This window comes from Papio anubis, chromosome 11 (assembly GCF_008728515.1).
Source record: "Papio anubis isolate 15944 chromosome 11, Panubis1.0, whole genome shotgun sequence".
In the NCBI taxonomy this organism is placed as follows: Eukaryota; Metazoa; Chordata; class Mammalia; order Primates; family Cercopithecidae; genus Papio; species Papio anubis.
In genome coordinates, this window is record NC_044986.1 from 68,543,526 (window position 1) to 68,565,506 (window position 21,981).

Below are 21,981 nucleotides of genomic sequence, written 5' to 3' on the forward strand. Positions count from 1 at the left end.
CAAGAGATCCTCCACCCTCAGCCTCCCAAGTAACTGGGACTGTAGGTGCATGCCACCTCATCTGGCTAATTGTTTTGCTTTTTTTGTAGAGATTGGGTCTTATTATGTTGCCCAGACTGGTCTCAAATTCCTGGCCTCAAGTCATCCTCCCACTTTGGCCTCCCAGTTCGCCACTGCGCCTGGTGGGACTGAGCCCTGACCTGCAGGATGTGCCACTCTCTCCAGGCACTGTGGGAATTGAACTGAATGTGGGACACCTAGGTGGTGTCCCCTGGAGAACAACTTGGTGTGTAGAGAAAAATCCCCACACATTTTGGTGACCAAAGGGGAAGCCTTCTGTGTTGACAGAGTGAGAGTAGAAGAGAGAAAAATAGTTTTGCTTTTTTTCCCCTTCAGACAGACTGTAAAGGAGATTGAGGCCAGGCACGGTGGCTCATGCCTGTAATCCCAGCACTTTGGGAGGCCAAGGTGGGTGGATCACTCGAGGTCAGGAATTCTAGACCAGCCTGGACAACATAGTGAAAACCCATCTCTACTAAAAATACGAAAAAAAAAAAATTAGCTGGGCATTGTGGTGTGCACCTATAATCCAAGCTACTCGGGAGGCTGAAGCAGGAGAATCGCTTAAACCCGGGAGGCAGAGGTTGCAGTGAGCCGAGATCATGCCATTGCACTCCAGCCTGGGTGACAGAGTGAGACTCCATCTCAAAAATTAATTTAATTAATTAATTAATTTCATTAAGGAGATTGAGAGGAGATAGTGCAGGGAGAGGCCTCCTTCCCCACCAGGGCCGGGGAAGCAAATGTTCCTGGGAGATTTGGAAGGCATCCACCCTCTCCTCTACTGGCATGGCGGGAACCAGAAGAGGACGGGCAGCCGGAGCAGCAGCTCCACCTCAAGGGTCAGCCCAGCTTTCTCTAGAGGCTGACTCATCCCACAGGGGTGCATCAAGGATGCCCATCCTTCCAGGGAAACAGTGGCAGAGTCACACCAAATGTGCAATGTGAGAGAGAGAGAGAGAAAGCAAGACAATCCTGAACCTAACAAGACATTTTCTGGACTCGTACCTGTGCATGTTTTTTGTTTTTTGTTTGTTTGTTTGTTTTTTCACCTGTGCACGTTTTCACAGACTCACAACACTGGACAATTGAGTCCAATCCCCTCATCTTACAGATGGAGAAACTGAGGCCCATGGAGAGGTGCTGACCCAAGTTCAGAAGCAGAGCCTGGCAGAATCTCTATATCCTACCTTCTTCTGTACTTCCCCAGTACCCACGCTCCCATCCACATTCAACCATGACTTATTGATGAAAACACAGGATTTTCCACCATGGGCATTATCTCAGTGCGGGAGGCACGCCAGGAGTGGCTACAGCCCTGGGCAGCTGACATTGCAGTGAGCCAGGCCTGGAGCAACACCAAGGCTCCACCGCACACCCCTGCCTGAGCCAAGGTCAGCCCTGGGAAACGGAGTCTTCTCATCCATAAATGGGTCTGAGTGGCTGGTGATCCCTGCCTCGTGGAGTTGCTGAGGGGATTCAACAGCAGATGCGGCCTGGACTGGCTCACACCTGTGATCCCAGCACTTTGGGAGGCTGAGCCCAGGAGTGCAGGACCAGCCTGGGCAACCCCCATCTCTACAAAAAGTTTAACAATTAGCCGGGCATGGTCGCACACGTCTGTAGTTCCAGCTACTAGGGAGGCTGAGGTGGGAGGATTACTTGTGCCCAGAAGTCTGAGGTTACTGTGAGCTATGATCTCACCACTGCACTCCAGCCTAGGTAACAGAGTGTGAAACCTGCTCTGAATAGTAATAATAATAATAATGATGATGATGATGATGATGTAAAGGACATAGGGCATTGAAGGGAACATAAAAACATTTTTTTTCCTCTCCTCTCCCTCATCTATTTTGCTCAAATATAAAAAGTTCTGGTTTTTGTTTGTTTTTGGTCAAATGCACCCCCTCCCTTCTCTGCGCTCTGCACAAAGGTGGCGGGTGGAAGGGAAAGGCTCCTGTAGGCCTCTGTGTGCAGTTTGGGTTTTTTCTTTCAGATTTGTTCCCAGGTCCCAGTTATTCACTGGAGAGAAGTCAGTACATAGACCCTGTTCCCAGGAGGCTAAATGCTGAGGGAAAGCAAGGTGCCCACGCATTTGGGCTCTGGTGACAGCTTCCCGAACGGCCTCAGCCACGTCTGCACTGCAGGTCAGCACGTGGGCCTGTCCCCGGCAATGCTGTTTGCTGCTGGGCCAAGGAACCCTGAAAACCCAGGTTGACAGGACATGGTGACAATGGAAGGATTGTTCCAGACGCTGGGGCCCTGGCTGGCCTCTGGTTTCCCATCATCTGAGCAAATGTCGATCCGCCAGGTACAAAAGCCAACATTTCCCTGACGATTGAAGACACTCATTCAGAAGGCTCCCCCTCAGCAGGCTGCAGGCTCCTCCTAGCCACTCCGAATCCGAAACCGCTGTTCTCATCGCCACCCTTTTCATCCTACATGCTGGGAGCAGCCCTTTGGCAAACCCCATCGCTCCTCACACTACCTTCCAGAAAGCTCCTGAGCCTCCAAGTCTGAGCCTGCTGGTGGCAGCGAGACACAATGAATAGCAGAAAAGCTCCCCTTCCTAAGGAGCCGCTGCAGCCAGACGGGCAGAGCCTGCCCTGGCTGCAGGCTGTCACCTTGGAAAGCACAGGGGCTGGTTACTACCACAGGTGATCCATCCATCAGATCCTGGCCTAAGGTCACAGTTAGCAAGCTCCAGGGCTAGAGCTTAGAGCTCCTGTGCCCAGATTCCATCCCTCTCCACACCACAAAAGGATTTGTTAAAAGACACGTCTAGTGACAAGTGGGCAGGGCCTAAGAGAAGAAAAGGCACAGAATAATGATGACAGTCCCCCAGCTCAGATAATCCCAGAAATAAAAGTAAGACACATGGTTATTCTTCTGCTGCTCTGGCTGGGCGTGGTGGCTCACGCCTATAATCCCAGGACTTTGGGTTGGCAGATCAGCCTGGCCAACAGAGTAAAACCCTGTCTCTACTAAAAATACAGAAATTAGCCGGGTATGGTGGCACACACCTGTAGTCCCAGCTACTCGGGAGGCTGAGGCAGGAGAATCGCTTGAAGCCGGGAGACGGAGGTTGCAGTGAGCCGAGACTGCACCTCTGCACTCCAGCCTGAGCAACAGAGACTCTGTCTCAAAAAATTAAAATAAATAAATAAATAAATAGAATCATGGGCTGGGCGTGGCAGCTCATGCCTGTAATCCCAGCACTTTGGGAGGCCGACGTGGGAGGATCACTACAGGTCAAGAGTTTGAGACCAGTCTGGCTAACATGGTGGAACCCCATCTCTACTAAAATTACAAAATTAGTCAGGCATGGTGGCAGGTGCCTATAGTCCCAGCTACTTGGGAGGCTGAGGCAGGAGAATCACTTGAACCTGGGAGGTGGAGGGTGCAGTGAGCCAAGATCGTGTCACTGCACTCCAGCCTGGGCGACAGAGTGAGAGTCCGTCTCAAAAAAAAATTTAAAAAATAGAATCATAACGCTGACAAGCACGTAAGGGCCCGATACTCACGTACTCCACTGACGGCGCTGTCTCAGTTGGTTTTACCATTCTCACAAGCCATTTGCTAAGAGGTGGTTGAAGTCTCTGAAAAGCTCCCACCCTGGATGAAAATGCTCTGGAGCTGGATTGTGGTGATGGCTGTACGACACGCGAATGTACTAAATGCCACTGAACTGGACTGTACTGTATTTTTATCTTTTTAGAGATATGGTCTCCCTCTGTTGCCCAGGCTGGAGTGCAGTGGCACGACCATAGCTCACTGCAGCCTCAACCTCCTAAGTTCAAGCAATCCTTAGCCTCACACATTGCCCCCTCTTCCCAGCCTAATTTTTAAAACTTTTTTTTTTTTTTTTTGGATAGATACAGAGTCTCGCTATGTTGCCTAGGCCGGTCTCAAACTCCTGGGCTCAAGGGATCGTCCTGCCTCAGCCTCCCAAAGTGCTGGGATTATAGGTGTGAGCCACCGCGCCCAGCCATAAATGCTGTTTTTGTGAAAAATAATACCAAGGGTAAGAATAATCCGAGTATTGCCAGCAGATGGTGTTTATAAAGTTTTTATTTTCCATTTTCTTAAAAATAACATTTGATTTCCTTTATGCATGTGTGGAGTGTACTTGTTTCCTTAGGCTGAGTAATAGGCAGATAAAGACGACACGAGGCAGCGTCCCCAAGTGGAGGCGGGGCGGGACGTGAGAGGATCGGGTGCAGGGGAAAGGGATGGCTGGATGACTCACGGGACGCTTGAGTGCCCATCAACGCACACACACAGTCTAACACTTGGTTTTTCGATTTTTTAAAGACATCTAAAATTACTGAGAGATACAATTTCAGCACTTAAATCTACAGACGGAAATCCAAGCACTTGAACACAATTCCTAACTCTAAGCTCGGTTATTGCACATCACACAGTTTAAGCAGGCTTCAGGCTGGAAAGCAGTTTGCTCGCTGGGAACTTCCTCGGGATGTCTGGGTCTCCTTCTGCACCCGTGGTGTCTCTCCCCTGGGACTGCCACCAGCCTGCAGCCTCTCAAGGACCCCGGGAATCAAAGCTCAGCCATTTGTTCTCCCCAAGGGCTGAGGGCTCGGGCTTTGGTGAAGCAGGGGGTCCCGTGTTGATGCCAACAGATCCCACCTCCAAGGTGAAGTTGGAAGCAGGTGGAGCTCATGGAAGGCTGAAGCCAGGCGGGCTGGAGTGAAGAGGTGTGACCACCCCCGTGTGGGACAACAGGGGGCAGTCAAGATGCCACCACCCACCGCCCCTCCCTTCCAAGCTCCCAGGCCATGCTTCCTTCTCCATCACCCTTGGACCTTCTCTGAGTGGTCTCTCAAGGCACATTTATTTTCTGTGCTCCAACCTACCAGATCTGACATCCACCTCCCCCGGCACCCACGGGCCAAGGAGGCCTGGGGCAGCCAAGGGGAGTTCCAGGACCAAGCAAGCAAGAAACCGTTCTTTGAACACATGGTTAAGCTTCTTCCAGCATGGCCCTAATTCCCTTACCTGCCTAAGCCAGGGGAGTGGGGGCAGGAAGAAGCAAGGCATCGAGGAGAGGGTGCTGGAGGGGCTGGGTGGCAGGCCCCTTGGTCAAGGGCATGAATCAAGGAGCTGAGGAAGGACCAATCTGCAACATTGATCATGAGGAAATCTTAACCTTGTCTAACAAGAAGCCACTTGGAGGCCGACCTTCAGCCCCACTGGGAGCTGCTGTTCTGTCTACCTTTTGAGGGGCCCAGTCTCAGTGGGGCAAAAAGCAGTGTAGAGGCTTCTGAGACAGGCAAGGCTGGACCCCTGCAATCCTGCCAGAGGCTAGTTCAATCCCTTTTGCTTTCTTCCTAAAACATATTTACAAGGACACACAAACGTGTACAGTCAGAAGACCCAGAGACAGAGGGAGCACGTGCCCCAGGAGCAGAGGGCGACAACAAGAGGACAGGGAACACCCTTCCTCTGAATTCCTTCCCTTCCCAGGCCCCCCAGCATCCTTAACAACCTCTCCCCCAGTAGGAAAGTTCCAGAACTCCAGCTGGGGCAGAGGGAAGAGACAGGTAGACTTCAATCCTAGCAAGAGCGAAGTTTCAAGTAGCTCCGAGTCAGAGGCGCGGCTGCCTCAGAGAGCAGAGGGCTGATGTGGAACAGCATTTCCCTGAACTGAGCCGGGGCTGGAGGGGGAGGTGGAGGACAGAGAGAGGACAGGAGGAAGAAGGGGCTGGGGGACCTGGAATGGCACGACACCTCAACAATCAGAACTGGGCTGCGGAATGGAAAGCGGTTTATGGGGCTAAGTGGGGCTCTGCTATTTCCCCCAAGAAGGACTCGGAAGATGTTGATTCCAGGGCAGAGTGAGGGGCAGACAGGGTGAGGCTCTTCTGTAAAGTCCAACAGACACTCGCAGATGCTGGGAGGCTGGGGACTGCCAGGTTGGGAGCTTCACCCAGAGAGCCTCACCGCATTGACCCCACACCCACCGCCCACCCAGCACACAGGAGGCCCCTCCTCACACTCCCAGGCCACCAAGACGGCCCCCAGGTTCACACACAGGCACACACACGCACGCTGCTCTCACGCACTGAAGGGCATCACAGCCCCAAGTCTGGGTAAGAAATTCTCCACCAAAGGTGTTAAGGAATTTGCTTCCATGGGGAGAACTTGACGGGTGGGGGAAAACAGCAACAAACAAGCAAAAGAAATGCACGGGGCCTTTTCTCATCTGGTGAGATGAGCTTACACTGCTCAGGGGATGTTGGGAACAGCGAGGTGTGAGGTGTGGCCGCAGAGCCTAGCTGCACCTGTCCTGTCCCCTCTGACTTCTCACTTTTCCGTACTGCAGGCTTCGAAACAGAGCTTGGGGAAGCCCCTCTGCTGGGGCAACCCTAGGGGATCTTCAGAGGGGCCAGAAGGAAACCCCGGGGGGCTGTGGGGAGTGGGGCTGGACATGGCCTGTGGGTGGCTCTCCCCTGGCAGGAGGAAGATCATGGTCTCAGAGCGCGGGAAGCCTGCAGCCTTCGACAGCTGCTTCTCCCTGGGGTCTCAGGGACAGGTCTCTCTGTTGGTCTGGTCAGGACGGTGTGAAGGGTCAGGGAGGAGGTGGGCACACACACCCCTAGCCTAGACCGAGGCTCCTCGCCTGCTGCTGCTGGCCCTCAGGCGCCCTCAAGTGGACGAGGGGACCCCAGCAAGGGGATGAAGGCAGGAGCAGCACCCCATGGGATGGGCTGTACCAAGGGGGAGCCAGGCAGAGGTCAACTGTGTAACCACCGCCCAGTGTCCCCAAGAGAGCAGCCCAGATCATGGCTCCACCACGAGACCCAGAAAAAAGGGACAGGCTATTCCAGGGTCTGGGATTCAGAGCTGCCCCTTCTCAACTCCTAAAAGCTCCTCCAGTCTCTGCAGCCACAGCCTCCTCCTGCTGAGCTGACCCCTCTCCCCACCCTGTTCTACCCGCACCACCTGGGCCCCCTGGGACAGACCTTGGACAGCCTGGCAAGGCACCCTGTCCCCGGCCTCTCAGCTGCTGCCCTCCTCCTCCACCGCCGCCACCTTCATCACTCTGCCTTGGGTCAGGAGAGTTTCTCCAGTGCTTGGGGATCAGCAAAGGGACAGGGCTTGCTGTGGCTGGGCGTCCTGGCCCGTCTCATCTGAGGCTGGTGGGGATGTCACACCACATCGGCCCAGTTTTGGGAGGACATCAGCCAGCAGACAGCTCCCTGCCCTCCCTCCCCTTTGCAATGGGGACAGGCTCGCAGGCCAGAGCTTGACTTCAGAAGCGAGAGGCAGAAGGGCAGGCAAGGGCCGGTCGAGCCAGGGTAGGAACCCAAGGGGTCAGGGCTAGGCTGGGGGACGCGGCTGGGGGCATCTCATTTCATGGATTTTGACCTGTCAATTTGTATTTGTGTGTGAATGTATTTTAAAACCAACAACAAAAGGAAAGAAAACAGCTACAAGGAGGCCGAAGCGGCCTTTGGGTGACTCACTCTGCCAGGAGCAGTGTGGATCAAGGACACATTTGTCAGCACATGCCACACACACACGCACACATACACACGCACGCACACACGCACTCACACTGTCACCCATCCCAGCCATCTGTGCCACACTCATGCCATGCACACTCACACTCCCGGTCCCCCCGGGTAGAGCAGGGTCCTTCTGACTGCATTTCCGGATCCGTTCTCGAAGCTGCCTGCTGCTGCTCAGAGCTCTGCTGTTGAGTCCCCCCGGCCGCCGGCTCCTGAGGGCATCTACCAGATGTAGCCCCCGTCGTCAGCCTCGCCTGCCTCGCCCTCCTCCTCCTCGGCCTCCTCGCCTGCTTCCTCCGTCTCCTTCTCCTCCTCGTCCTCCCAGCCAACGCCGCTCCCAAAGTCACCCGAGAAGCCCACGATGTCATCTGTGAGGGGACCAAGCCAACAGGGGGTGAGGGAGCTTCTGGTACGCCCCCACCTGGCATCCTATGACAAGGGCCCCCAAGGCCCGGGCCCCCAGTGGGCCCCCAGCAGGCCCCGAGCCGCCCAGCCCGTACCGCAGTCGGGGTTCCCATGCGTGCGGGTGCCAGTCAGCTCCAGGCCCAGCTGGTCCACACACCAGCAGTCGCCGCTGCTCTGGTCGCACTGCATCTTCCGGTAGTAGCCATCCTCGTCGCAGCTCGGGATGAAGATGCCTGAATGAGATGGGGCCAGGCAGGTCAGAGCAGGGACCTGGGCTGTGGGCCCCTCAGAGAGGTGACCTCCGGCTCTACTCGCTGGAGATGAGGACACCCGTTTCCTTGAACCACTGCTCAGGCCCCTGTGCCAGCTCCCGGCCACCCCATCGGTTTCCCTGACTCTGTGGCCCAGATCTTCTAGGACAGCCAGTCTGACTTCACCGGGTTCGACACTCTCCATCCTCCCACAGTTCCTGCAGCCTGGCTGTCCCCTGCCAGGAAAGCCCAGCCTTCTCCTCCCAGCCACTCGGAGTCTGACCTGCCTCCAGGGCCCACTCGCTTTCCTGTAGGCCCTGCAGCTGAAGGTCCTGGGCGCCTGTGTACAGGTCACACTGCTGGTTCTATCTTTTTGGTGTGTCCATTTGTGTGTTGTGTGTCTCCTGACTGGCCCAAGCTAAAGGGTTATGAGGCCGAGGAGTGCGTCTGTCTTGCCACCCGCTCTGAGCTGGGTCTGTTGCTGTTGTATCTCTGGAGAAGGCCCCCAGGTGTTTATGGAGTATGTGAGGGAGTGTCTCTCAGGGAGCCGCCTCACTCAAACACTAGTCACACGCTTGCTGAAGGAAACTGAACTCAAGGGTTCCAGCGTCCTTCTGTATCCCAAACTCTAGCTCCGGCATGGATGGGCATAAAATTAGTGCCTAGAACACGCTTTTCTGGGGCAGATTGGGAGGCCCTGCCCCCCACAAGGATAGACACAGGAAGGGGGCATCCCTCTCCTGTCTTCCTAGGCCAGGGCCTCCTCTGGGCTCCATGTCTGCCATGAGGCCCAAGGCTTGAGCCACTGGGTCTCAGACGAACCCAGGAAGCCGTCCCCACCTCCTCCTCTGAGTGCCTAGTCTGGCCCCTCACCTGGCTTCTTCTTGGCAGCCTCCTGGATCTGGACGCGCTCCAGCTCCGCCAGGCAGGGGGGCTCTGTGGGGAGAGAAGCAGTCTCTGATGGGGCTGTCCCCTGGTGCTGGGGGGACGCACTGAGCCCTTCAAGGCTTAGAGACCCAGGCAGGGGCTCTGCAAGATGAAAACACCCGTTTCTGACACAGGGCCACCCCACAGCAGGGGTGGGAAGCACAGGAGCTCTGTGGCATGAAAACACCAAGTCTCTAATTAGGGGAGCTCATCCCACAGCTGTGGATGACCTGAGGTCCCCAAGAAGTCCTAGGGACCCATGAGAGGAGTAACGGGATTCAGAAGAGGAGGTGGGGTGAACACATAGACACCCAAGGGTGAGAGACCCCAGGGGAACGTAATGCTAGAGGGAATGTTAGAAAGAACTCCCAGGCCTGAAAATACAGCCACACGCTACATGACAACATTTCAGTCAATAATGGATGGTGGTCCCATAAGATTACAACACTATTTTTACCGTACCTTTTCTGTTTTTAGCTGTTTATTTTATTTTATTTTTTTTGATGGACTTTTGCTCTTGTCTCCCAGGCTGGGGTGCAACGGCGCGATCTCGGCTCACTGCAACCTCTGCCTCCCAGGTTCAAGTGATTCTCTTGCCTCAGCCTCCCAAGTAGCTGGGATTACAGGTGCCTGCCACCATGCCTGGCTAATTTTTGTCTTTTTAATAGAGACGGGATTTCACCATGTTGGCCAGGCTGGTCTCAAACTCCTGACCTCAGGTGATCCATCTTCCTCGGCCTCCCAAAGTGCTGGGATTACAGAAATGAGCCACCACGCCCAGTCTATGTTTAGCTATGTTTAGATGCACAAATGCTTACCATTGTAACACCATTGTAACAATGGTAAGCATTTATGTGTTACATGTTATGTGTCTGCAGTATTCAGCACATAACATGCTGCACAGGCTGTAGCCTGGGAGCAATGGGCCAGGTGCACAGGAGGCCGCACCACCGGGGTCTGTGGAAGCACTCCTGTGATGCTTGCACAGTGAGGAGATCACCTCATGATGCATTTCTCAGAATGTATCCCCCTCACTAAGTGACGCATGACTGTAACTGGCAGCCAGCCTCTAACTTGTCTGCGACCTTGGGAAGTCCCCACCTCTCCAAGCTGGAAGCCTGCCTGGTTGTAAAATGAGGACAGTTCCCAGCCTCCTGCCCAAGAAAGCTGCTGTACAGAATGGATGGAATGGCCTTCAAAGGCCTGGAAAGTCAAAGTGCTGGAGTGACACAGGTCACAGGAGGGCTGGGCAGTCAGAGTGTTGAAACAGATCACAATACCACGCATTTGCAGAGGGATTTGTGAATTACACGGTGCTCTGCACAGATTTTCTTGGCACATCCTCACAACAGGCTCCAAGATAGGTATTGTTATTTCCTGATGCAGATGAAGAAGCAGAACTTAGAAAGATTTGGTCACTTGCCGGGGATCCCTGACTAGCGTATGGTGGGGCTCGGGCTGAAGCTTTGGGCCCTGACTGCCGATCCCCCACCAAGATGGGGAGAAGCATCCAGCGAGGAACACCAGGGCTTCCCCAGCTCCGGCCGCACAGGTCAGGTGAGCCCTGGGGACCTCAGTCTCCCCAGAGAGGACTCTGGTTCGAAAGCTCTGGCTTCAGGTATATTCAGCTGAGAAATTTCATCACATCTCTAAGGTTGATGACAACGTATGTAATCACTTATTGGCGGCACAAAACGTAAGATGTGCCCAAAAGAAGAATCACCGAGAAGCAAATGCATCTTCAGCTCTAAGACCCTCACTTATACAGCCCTTTCCCAAGCCCTCCCAAGGGGCCCCAGAAAGTTTACATTTGTAATTTTTCATACCCTTTCTTTCCTTTTTTTTTTTTTGAGACAGGTTCTTGCTCTGTTGCTCAGACTGGAGTGCAGTGGCACAATCTCAGCTCACTGTAGCCTCAACCTCCTAGACTCAAGTGATCCTGCCACCTCGGCCTCTCAAGTGGCAGGGACCACAAACGCATGCCACCACGCCTGGCTATTGTTTTTTCTTCTTCTTCATAGAGATGAGGTCTCCCCGTATTGTTTGGGCTGGTCTCCAACTCCCAGGGTCACATGATCCTCCCACCTTGACCTCCCAAAATGCTGGGATTTTTTTTTAACTCTTTCTTAAAGAAGACCTCCAAAAGTATATAAGCGTCAGGACCCACAAAATCTGGATCCGCCTGGGAGCCTGCCAAGTAAGGGAGCTGAAAGTGTTGGCTTCCCCGGGCCTTAAAGGATGAAGCCCTGAGGGAGTGCAGGAAGTGGGCAAGCTGGGAAAGTGCTGAGTCTGGGGACGTAGCCAAGAAAGAGCCACTCTGACTTCCCAAGAGAGCCTGGAACTTCAGGCAGAGCCCACACGGGTGAGGCAGGGGCCTGGGAGAGGGGTCACACTCACTCTCCCTCCAGAAGCAGAAGCACCACTCAGCAGTGGAGACCCGGCCATCCTTGTAGGTGTCACAGGAGTTGAAGAAGGGACGGATGCAGACCTCGTACTTGTCCAGGTTGATGGCAGCCAGCTCCGTCTGGTCCAGGAAGAGGTCGGCACTGGTGTCCAACTTGGAGAACATCCAGCCAATGGAGTCCTTGCAGCTGGCCCCCAGGCTCTTGTCCAGCCCTGGGAAAAGACCAGGTTCAGGCATGATTCATCTAGCTCTTCAGTCATTTCTCCAGCCCTCCAGCCCTCCACCTCACCATCAGCCCCAGCCCTCTGTGCTGGGTCTGGGCAGCTTGGAATCTAACCATGGCATTGACAAACTCGAGAATGGCCAGGGGTCCTTCCTTTCACCTCCACATAGGACTATGCCTGAACCATTCAAAACCCTGTTCTGAAAGCCCTTCAGGGAAAAGAATTCCTGCTTTCCCTGGGCTACCCATGTCAGGGTTTAAGCTCCCTCCACCCATGTTAAGTTCTTCCTACTAGCTAACTAGTACCCTTCCTGCTCTGGTGGAAGTCGACCTCTTTGGGGTGAAGGTTCTTTTGGGGCCCAGATTGTAGGACCCAGAGTCCAGCAGGAAGGAGCAAGAGTGGGCTGGCTCAGCATACACCTGTGTCCTCAGCCCCTTCCCTATCTCCCTCCCTCCTCCACGCGGAGCAGCAAGCTTCCTACCGCTGGCCGGACTGGCTGCACTGCTGGCTGAGCCATTCTGCTTGGAGTTCTCATGAAGGAGCTGGAACCAGTCCCGCAGCCGATCTCCCAGGTCAGCCAGGTCCTGACCGGTGCAAGTCTCTGCGGAACAGAGAGAAGGCATGGAGGGTGAATGTGCAGTGGAGCAGCAGGCTCGATCTCAGTCTGGGATCCTGCCCTACAGGCCAGGAGGCTGAGCAGGGGTCAGGGAGGCAGCAGCAGAAGGGAAGGTGGAAATCGGACTTCCTCTTGAGTCCTCTTCCATCTCCCACCACCCACTCCTTCCTAGCATGAAAAACACACAGTCCAGATTCCCTGTGGCTGAGTCCCTCCCTCCGCCCATCTTCCAGGCACCCAGGGGGGGAAACGAGGGCTGAGCCCAAGCCTCCTGCTCTGTGTTAACCTGGACCTCTAACCTCACAGCTCCCTGAAGCCTTTCTGCATTTTTGCCACTTCCCTCTTGCTCTGCACACCTCTTCTACCATCCTAGAGCCCTGAAGGAGGTGCCAGGAGGCCCTGCAGCGCCCCCAGCCTGGTGGCCCAGTGCTCTCCTCACCTGGTTTGCCATCGGCAGTGGAGGTGGCCGCCTGCTCCGTGGGGCAGGGGCAGGGGCCCTCGCATCGCACGGCCAGCTGCTTGTTGCTCAGGCACGCCTGTTGCTCCAGCTTACACTGCACACAGGGAAAGGTGGGACAGGGGACTGAGGGCTTACCCCAGGGGTCCCCACAACTGGGGTCACCCTCAAGTCTCCCACGGCAGCCACATCTGCCTCCCCCCATGGAGCGCCCATGAACAGCCGGAAGGGCCCCTCTTGGTCCCTCTGCAGACCAAGGTGCACGGTGGAGAGTGGCAGGGCCCGGGAAGCAGAGTCCAGAGCTGGTCCTAGCCATGCAGGCTCCCATGAACCTGCGCGGCCCTCTCTGAGGATTTGTCCCTCCCAGGACACCCATCTCCCCTTCCCTCCCTGCCCCTGTCACCCCTCCCCTGTGTTAGCTGTCTATCGCTCCCCCTGGTTCTCATGGCCTGTTCCTTGGTCCCTGTGTAATCAGCCATCAGCCCTTCCCTCAGTGATCTCCCCACAGTCACCCCAGTGGGCTTTTCTCAGCTCTCCTGAGAAGACACAGCACCGCCTATGGAGCATCTAACAATTCCTCGGCCTTCACTGAGAACTGCTTCTGCCACAGCTGCCTGCTAAAGCCAGGTTCTCAGAGAGGCTCATGCACTCCTCGTCATGAAAGCCTTTTCTCCTGGTCATATCTCTTTCTTCTCATGGGGCGGCTGCTAATGGGAAGCAGGTCATCACAGCACTCGATAACATTGTCTCACTTGGGAGGCTTGGGTTTCTCCTGCTCAGCAGAGAACAGCAAGGCGCAGAGAGGCCCAGTGACTTGCCCAAGGCCATGGGCCAGGGTGAAAGCCAGATTTCCTGCTGACTCCACCTCCCTAAAGGACAGCATGATCCCCGAACTGGGCCACACTGCAGCGTCCTGCCCAGACCTTGCCCTGGCCTTGGGTCGTGGGACACTAGCTCCTCTTCTTCTCCTCCTCCCTCTGCCAGCTCTGCCAGCTCCTCTGCACCCCTCCCACCTCCTAAATACAGCCTCTGCCTTGGCCTCTTCCTCATTCTCTCTCTCTCTCCTCCCTTTCTTCTCCCTGGTGACCTCATCCCCACAGCAACGTCAATCATCACCCACAGCGGGTGACTGAAATCTGCATCTCACTCCAGGAAGGCCCCTCAGCCCTGGCATCCACCCCGAGCCAGCTGTCAGTGCCCTCCCAAACCAAGCAATTCCTGACTCCTTGTTGCCAGTAAAAACATTCATAATCAGCATCTGTATTTCTATGTTACTTTTTTTTTTTTTTTTGAGACAAGGTCTCACTCTGTCGCCCCGGCTGGTGCAATCATGGCTCACTGCAGCCTCGAACTCCTGGCCTCCACCTCAGCCTCTCAAATAGCTGGAATCACAGGCATATGCCACCACACCCAGCTAATTTTTATATTTTTTGTAGAGACAGGGTCTCACTATGTTGCTCAGGCTGGTCTCACACTCCTGGACTCAAGCAATCCACCCGTCTCAACCTCCCAAAGTGCTGAGATTACAGGCGTGAGCCACCATGACCAGCCTAACATTTTTTAAATGCTTTCTCAAATATTGTCTCCTGAAATCCTCACAAAAATCCCCATAAGGTGCGAATTCATTCTCCCAGTCAGTTCCTTCTTCCATCGCCTTCTTATGGAGGATTATTTCCTGCTGCCGCAGAAGGCTCCTGCTCACTGGTGAACACTGGCGCCTCCCTGTGGAAATCCTTCTTTCTTCGCCCTCTAACAATTGGATGCCAGAGCTCCTTCTTCCACAGCCATGGACACTTGGCTGAGGCTTCCCTCAGTTCCTTTGATTTGCAGTTACCTGACTGCAGAGTCTCTTCCAGGCCCCACTCCCTACCTGCACCTGTCCGAGGTCAGGGACAGACAGGGTCTGGCTCCAACTCTCAGGTAGTCCCAGCCAGGGCTGCAGGTGGCCCCAGTATGGCTGGCTGCATTGAACGCACTGACCTTGCCATCTGGCCCCACCTCAGTCCTGGAAACCCCTTGGGAGGCCCCAGCTGGGTCATCCTTTCTGCTTCCTGTGGCCTCGGGTGACTCCACCCCCACCCTACCTGGGGCCAGGGCTCCTCACCACAGAGCTGTATGTGTGGCCATCTGATCCGCAGACAGAGGCAAGCTGGGCCATGTGGCAGGGCTTGCAGATGGAGTCTTTGTTTCCATGGAGTTTCACGGTCGGCTGCTTGATCCTACAGGAGAGGGTGGGGAGCACACCAGGGTGGAGGTGACAATGAGGAAGGAGCAGGGGAAGGGAGGGCTGAGGAGACCTGTTCCAACAGGAAGGCAGCAGCAACCTCCAGCAGATCAGCCCCTTCCTGCCCCTGCCCACCCTCCCCACACTGCTGCCAGACCTTCCTCCAGCTCAGAGGGTTGAACCAACTGGGCAAGGCATAAATTCCCCCAGCTTCGCTTCTTCTAGGCTTCACTGAGTCCCATGGGGCCTTCAGGTAGCAACTCCAGGTCTGACAGCCAGAGGTAAAAGGGAGTCACACTTCACTTAAGGGGTCAGACCAAATCTGAGGTTGCAAACTGATGACCTCTGGGCCATATTTGGCCACCAAGGGTTTTTTGTTTTTTTTTAAATTGAGTTATTTATGCACTAACATTTACCAAATGGGAGAGTTCACATAAATACCTGGATTCTTGGCCTTTCTTTGAAAAATGGAAGACGTGGGAGTCCTGGACCTGCATTCCCACATAATGGGCCAGGGCCAAGAAGGAGCTGCCAGGCCTGTGCTCCACAGAGCGGCCCGTGAAAAAAACGCTCTTCATGCATTACATTACTGGCCACGCTCCTGCAGCCTTCTAAGACTGCAACTCCATCTTTCATCTTCTGTGATTCAGGAGAGAAGGGAGGGAACTGGAACCTTTTCCAGGGTCTTGAAGCCAGACAGAGCCTTGTCCTTGGGCTGGAGCTAAGACTTCCTTTTTTTTTTTTTTTTTTTTTTTTCCGAGATGGAGTCTCACTCTGTCACCCAGGCTGGAGTGCAGTGGCGTGATCTTGGATCGCTGCAACCTCAGCCTCCCAGGTTCAAGCAATTCTCCTGTCTTCAGCCTCCCAAGTAGCTGGGACTATAGGCACAAGCGACCATGCCTGGCTAATTTTGTATTTTTAGTAGAGGCAGGATTTCATCATATTGGTCAGGCTGGTCTCGAACTCCTGACCTTAGGTGATCCACCCACCTTGGTTTCCCAAAGTGTTGGGATTACAGGCGTGAGTCACCACACCCAGCTGGAGCTAAGGCTTCCTTAAATGTCCCTCACTCCTTTCTCCTCTGCAAGCTACAACCTCTCACAAGCTACCACCTTAAATATTTCATGAAGTCACTGCATGTCAAAGCTGAAAGGAACCTCAAATTATCTAGTCTAACCTATTTGTCTTAGAGATACTACATCAAGGCCCAAAAAGGAGATGTGACCTTCCCTGGATCCCACAGTGTTTGGTAATTGTTCTTTTTTTTTTTTTTTTTTTTTTTGAGACGGAGTCTTGCTCTGTCGCCCAGGCTGAAGTGCAGTGGCCGGACCTCAGCTCACTGCAAGCTCCGCCTCCCGGGTTCCCGCCATTCTCCTGCCTCAGCCTCCCGGGTAGCTGGGACCACAGGCGCCCGCCACCTCGCCCGGCTAGTTTTTTGTCTTTTTTGGTAGAGACGGGGTTTCACCGTGTTAGCCAGGATGGTCTTGATCTCCTGATCTCGTAATCCGCCTGTCTCGGCCTCCCAAAGTGCTGGGATTACAGGCTTGAGCCACCGCGCCCGGCCTGGTAATTGTTCTTATATGGTGTGGCTTTCTCCTCACTCATCTCTTGAATGACTTACTTTAGGTGAAGGCAGCCGCCATGTTGTAAGGACACTCAAGCATCCCTATGGAGGGGTCCATATGACCAGGAACTGAGGCCTCCCACCAAGAGCATAAGAGTGAGCTTGGAAGTGGATCCTCCAGCCCCTGACAAGCTTTCAGATGAAACAGCCCCAGCCAGCACCTTGATTATAACCTCAAGACAGACCCCGAGCCAGAACCATCTAAGAGAACAACTTCTGGATTCCAACCCTCAGAAATGATGTGAGATAATACATATTTGCTGTTTTAAGCACTAAGTTTTATAATTTATTTCACAGTAGTAGATGGCTAATTCATAAGGAGAGGGTCAGTTGAGCCCTTGCTCTTTGAACACACCTCCTCCAGGGCTCCCACCTCCCCAAACCCCTCACCTGTGCTCCAGCTTCTTGCGACTGATGCACATAGCCCGCTGGTAGCCCTGGGCAATGCACACTTTGTGGCGGCTGCACTTCACCTTCTGGCAGGGGTCCTTGGTGGTGTCCAGGGCTACAGGGGCAGAGTCAGGACACAGGTCACCTGGGAGAACCCAAGAACCTCCAGCCCCGCTTCTGAGCTGGGAGCCCTCTCCCTCCAGCAGCCCTTGATAACCAGAGCTCCTGAGCTCAGGAGTCCCACCCCTACCAGGGCCTGGCTGCTCAAGGAGCCTCCAAGGGGGGTCAGGGCTTGCCCTCTGGTCTCAAGTCTTCACACTTGTCAGTCACCTTCCCCCACCGGGAGAGTCATGTTACCTTCATCTCCTTGCTGATTGTCCTCCCAGCTCTTGATGTAGTCATCCTAGAGGACAGAGAGGGACAAGGGAGAAGGGAAGGGCTAAGATCCATATCCCAGAGGTTCAACTGCGGGGCCAAGGAGAGGCCGGGCCAGCAATGCCATGTGCCAATGGCCGTCATCCTGATGGCTGACTCCTGTCCACCCAGGCCCTGCCAGCTGCCTTCCCCACACCTCTATCCCTGTAAACCCATGTCTAGAATCCTTTCCAGCCTCTCCCGTGAGCTCCTTATTGCCCCCGCGCCACACTGGAGGCTGGCAGGGAAGGCAAGTCAGAGTGAGGGTGTGGAGGGACAGGAGGGGAGGGGGTGTGCTCTGCAGAGACCACACAGACTGGGCCCCTGGCAGTACTCACCTCTACTTCCTGGAGATCAGGGAACAGCCGCAAGCCATGGAAAACGGAGCAGGAGGAGAAAGGGAGAAAGATGGGGATACCAGTGTGAGGCCCTCTGGTGTTTCTGGGGTCCCCCGCCTCGTCATGTGGCCATGGGTGCTGAGCAATGGCCTTTGATGGCTGTGTTCCTCTGACCCCCAGGAACCCCAATAGGAGGCCAGTATTCTTACGTCTTCACCACAGAGCTTAAGACTGGCCTTAGGAGAAGAAGAGGCTTTTTCTTTGAGAGGATGGGGCACCCCCACTCCATTCCCAGCCCCACCACCAGGACAGATGTCCAAGGGGCCCACACTGCACGGGAACAGAGCTTCTCATGCCTGTGCCCTGGGTGTCCCAGAAACTGCCTGAGAAACGGTGCACTGTCTGTCTCCTGCCAAGGCCCCTTCCTTGTCAGTCCGCTCTCCTGACCTCTGCCCACCATGTGAGTGAGGCGGGAAAAAGGCCCTCTCATCCAGGCTGCAAAGGGATGCTTTTTGCTCAAGGTCTCACTTCTCTACAGAGCTCAGCTGGTGCACGGAGTGAGTGGGGAGGCCATGCTTGTGATGAGGCTTCCCCAGTTATCACAGGTCAGCTTCAAATCCTGAGGCAGAGGACCCAGAAAGGGTCCTACGAGGTCACCTGGTCCAGCCCCCTCTTTGTGCAGGAGAAAGCCCAGAGACAGGAGATGACCTGACCCAGGTCCTCCTGTCACAGAACCCAGGTGTCCTGACACCCAGCACAGGCCACTCTTCTTGCTACAACACACTCTCTGAGGCCTAAGACACAAGGGAGACCTTCTCACCCTGCTCTGGCTGCAGAGGCCTCTCGGGCCATGGACCACAGAGTGGCCAGAGGCAGAGCACCTCCCACCCAACCCAGCTCCCTGGTAAGAACACTCAACGTATCTGGCTTCCTCCCTTTCCCCTACAGGGCAGAGACAGTTGCTAAAAAACACCAAACAGTCCCAGGGCACTCCTAGTGGAAGCTCCGCCAGGCAGGCAAGGAGGGGGCTTCCCAGGCCTGGAGGCTGGCAGTTACAAGGACCAGCTGCCCACTTCCTCTGCGTGGGGCTCCAGGAGGGGCTCTGGGAGCTGGGGGGGAGAAGGGCATGAGAAGTCATGCGCAGCTGCCCCCTTCATCCTGAGTTCTGCCCTAGCCCAAAGGAACAGAGATGTGCAGGGGTGAGCAGAGCTGTCAGGTCTAGGGGAAAAGCGCACGGGGCCATGGCACCAAAGGGCACCCACATGCATGCAGCAGTGGGCACACAGAACCGTGCCTAAAGGGCTTTGAAATCCCAAGGCCTTCAGGCTTCTGAAGCCTCCCCTGGAAGCTGGCAAGCATCAGAGCAGGCAGGGTGAGGCCTCCTGGACAAAGGCCAGAAGGGGCCAGACCCGAGCAAGCAGTTGGCATCACCACCAAGAAAGACGCGGTGTGCACAGGCATACACCCAAGTGCATGCTTCTGTGCGTGTGTGCATTTATGCAGACCCAGGTGCACTCATGCAAACTCACAGGTCTGTACTATGTAGCGTGTGTGTGCAGGTGCGTTTGTGTGTATGCACATCCTCATTTATGCACAGGTGGACATATGCACACACGTGTGTAGCTACAGTAGGAAAACAAGGACACTAACAAGGACACTGTTCACCCAGTGCCAGATGGTTTTTATCCAGAAACGAGGTGACAAGACCCACTCTGTGAGCAGCCTCCAGTTTCGCACTCGAGGCTCTCCCTCAGGCTGGCCTTCCTGCCTCTTCCGCAGTGCGAGAGGGAGGCAGCAGGAGACGGGAAGGAGGGAGAGGGTGGGAGGACCACAAACTGCTCCCATGAGGGCCCAGGCCGGCTCTCTCCCTCTCTCTCCTTTCTCTTGCTTTCACCTGCGTCCCCGTGTGTTCCTGTGTCCCTTTCTCCTCTGTCTCTCTCACTGAGCCTCTTCCCCACCCCTCTGCTCGGCCCACACCTGGCCCACACATACCTGTCCCAGCAGCCAAGAGTCCCGCAGCCCCTGGGCCCAGGAGCAGACAGAGGATGGCTGCAGGGGTGCTTCCTGGGAGCCTGCGGGGCACCTGGCCTCACACCCACCCCATCCCTGGGGCTTGACCTGAGCACTCCTGAGCCCCTAGGCAAGCTTCCGCGGAGGTACCACTTCCCTCATTTGCTAAAACCAACGAAGCCTTCTCCAGGAGCTCCTCGGGGTGCAGGGGTCCTCTACTGGGGGTCCACCCCACAGAAGATAGAGGGAGGCCAAGAGTGGTGCAGCTGCTGAGGCCATGATGACAAGCGTTGGGGCAAAAGTGGCAACTGGTCTCCATCAGCTGGGGTCTTCCCATCTGTACCCATCATCCCCTGGGGCAAGGGTGGGGACAAGACTGTGCAGGTGACAGGAAATGGCTGGGTTCTGGGAGGGAGGTATGAGCCCTCAACCATACCTGCCCTCAACCAACAAGATCTGTGTGCCCATAACCCACCTGCCCAGAGTGGGAGTACGGAAGGCACCTCCAGCCCCTGGGCGTCATCTGAGGCCCCTGATACTTCCATCCTCTGGCCCAACCCTGCTGCCTTAACCTCCAGCCAGGCTGTGAGTGGAATCTTTGGGACTCAGTACACAAAGTGGATTCTCAAAGATCAAGACCAAGAATTTCTGATTAGAGATTTGGGGGAAAGTGGGGATGGGGTGGGAGTTCTAAGAAAGGGACTTCCCCAGCAGCTCCACCATCCCCCACTCCCCTCCTGACTCAGTTGGCAGGGAGGCAGCCCCTTCTGTGCAAAGCACTGCCCCAGGTTCCAGCCTCGGCTTTTTGCCTCTGCTGTGGCCAGGCTGGGTGGGAGGGATGGAGGGGCCCCGGTGGATCTGGATTCCAGGACCCTCACTCTCAGGAGAGCAAAGACAGCCAGCCAAAGAGGGACGAGGAGAGCAGGGCCCTGGGGTCCTGCAGATCCCCAGGCTTCCCCTGACCAGTGCACCTTGGGCAAGCACCCGACCTCAAGGGGCTCAGTGCCTCACGGCACTACTCAGAGATTAAAGCAGATGGCACCTGTGGGGTGCCTGGGATCCAAGAAGCACTTAACAAATCAAAGCTGAAAAGGCCCCGGACTGTGGGTGGGGAAATGGGGGATAGAGATGCCACATGAGGAACCCCGTAAAAGTGGAGAGGGAGAGGCCACCACGGGGACAGCAGAGACCATAGGCGGTGTGAGGAGAGTCCCCTAGGTGGTCTTGCAGGGAGGAAGGATGAGGAAGTCCTGTGGGCAACTTGGGAGTGGCCACTTTGAGGGCAAAACCCAGGGACACACTGAGGGCCCCTGAGGCCAGGTGTGGGCTGGTGCCACCTTTAAGCTGATAAGAAGGTGTTTGTTGGCAAGTGCGAATAATGCCTTTCAGTGCAGCGTTGGGTGTCTATTTCTGGCACCCCAGTGGGCTCATTAGCAGTTGTGAGAAATAGTCTCATCAGGGCACCTGGGGCTTCTCAGGAAACAGAGGCCCCGTTCTACACCTGAGAGTGCTGGCAGGTGGCTCTGCTGCCAACCTCACCTGGAAAATGGGGATTTGGAAGAGCCCATGGCTTGTATTGCATGGTGCTTAGATATGCTTATCTATCTACCTATCTATATGAGTAAAGCTTTTAATTTAAAAACATTTTTTTTAATAGAGATGGGGGTCTTGCCATGTTGCCCAGGCTGGTCTTGAACTCCTGGGCTCAGGCAATCCTCCTGCCTTAGCCTCCCACAGTGCTGAGATTACAGGCGTGAACCACTGTGCCCAGCCTGCATGGTGCTTTTAGAGTAAGTTCTCTCCAGGAATTTGGATGGGTCTGCCTTTTGTCTTCACAGTCCTATGAAGTAGTCAGAGCCAACAGGATCAACACCAGAAGAAAGGAGAAAATGAAGGTTCAGAGAGGAACAGCAACTGGCCAGAGATTGCAAGATAAAAGAGAAACTGAGCCAGGGTTCCCCATCCCCTACTCCCACCCCATAAGTTAGAGTATCTCTCCTTGAGAGAGGATCAGTGTCTGAACTGAGAAGGAGGAGGTAGAGAGAGGACATAGAAGGGGCATTGGACCAGGAGTCCACTTTCAGCCTGGCCCACGGCGTGTCCTC

At 55.1% G+C, this 21,981-nt stretch overlaps 1 protein-coding gene across 3 annotated transcripts in view; it reads right to left on the reverse strand.

Annotated features, from left to right (window-relative positions):
- Window positions 1–4,113: 4,113 nt before the first annotated feature.
- Window positions 4,114–21,981, reverse strand: part of SPOCK2 (SPARC (osteonectin), cwcv and kazal like domains proteoglycan 2) — a 29,934-nt gene continuing 12,066 nt past the window's right edge. For 2 of the 3 annotated variants that reach the window (XM_003903805.4, XM_009214722.4), the window contains 10 exons: window positions 17,867–17,875; window positions 17,472–17,517; window positions 17,115–17,229; window positions 14,981–15,095; window positions 12,859–12,973; window positions 12,285–12,404; window positions 11,573–11,791; window positions 9,122–9,184; window positions 8,093–8,230; window positions 4,114–7,960 (listed from right to left, as the gene is read on the reverse strand). In XM_003903805.4, the coding sequence (XP_003903854.1) occupies window positions 7,815–7,960; window positions 8,093–8,230; window positions 9,122–9,184; window positions 11,573–11,791; window positions 12,285–12,404; window positions 12,859–12,973; window positions 14,981–15,095; window positions 17,115–17,229; window positions 17,472–17,517; window positions 17,867–17,875 (1,086 nt within the window). In that variant the 3' untranslated portion in view covers window positions 4,114–7,814. The remainder of the gene's footprint in view (window positions 7,961–8,092; window positions 8,231–9,121; window positions 9,185–11,572; window positions 11,792–12,284; window positions 12,405–12,858; window positions 12,974–14,980; window positions 15,096–17,114; window positions 17,230–17,471; window positions 17,518–17,866; window positions 17,876–21,981) is intronic. The other variant, XM_021943380.2, reaches the window with a different exon arrangement.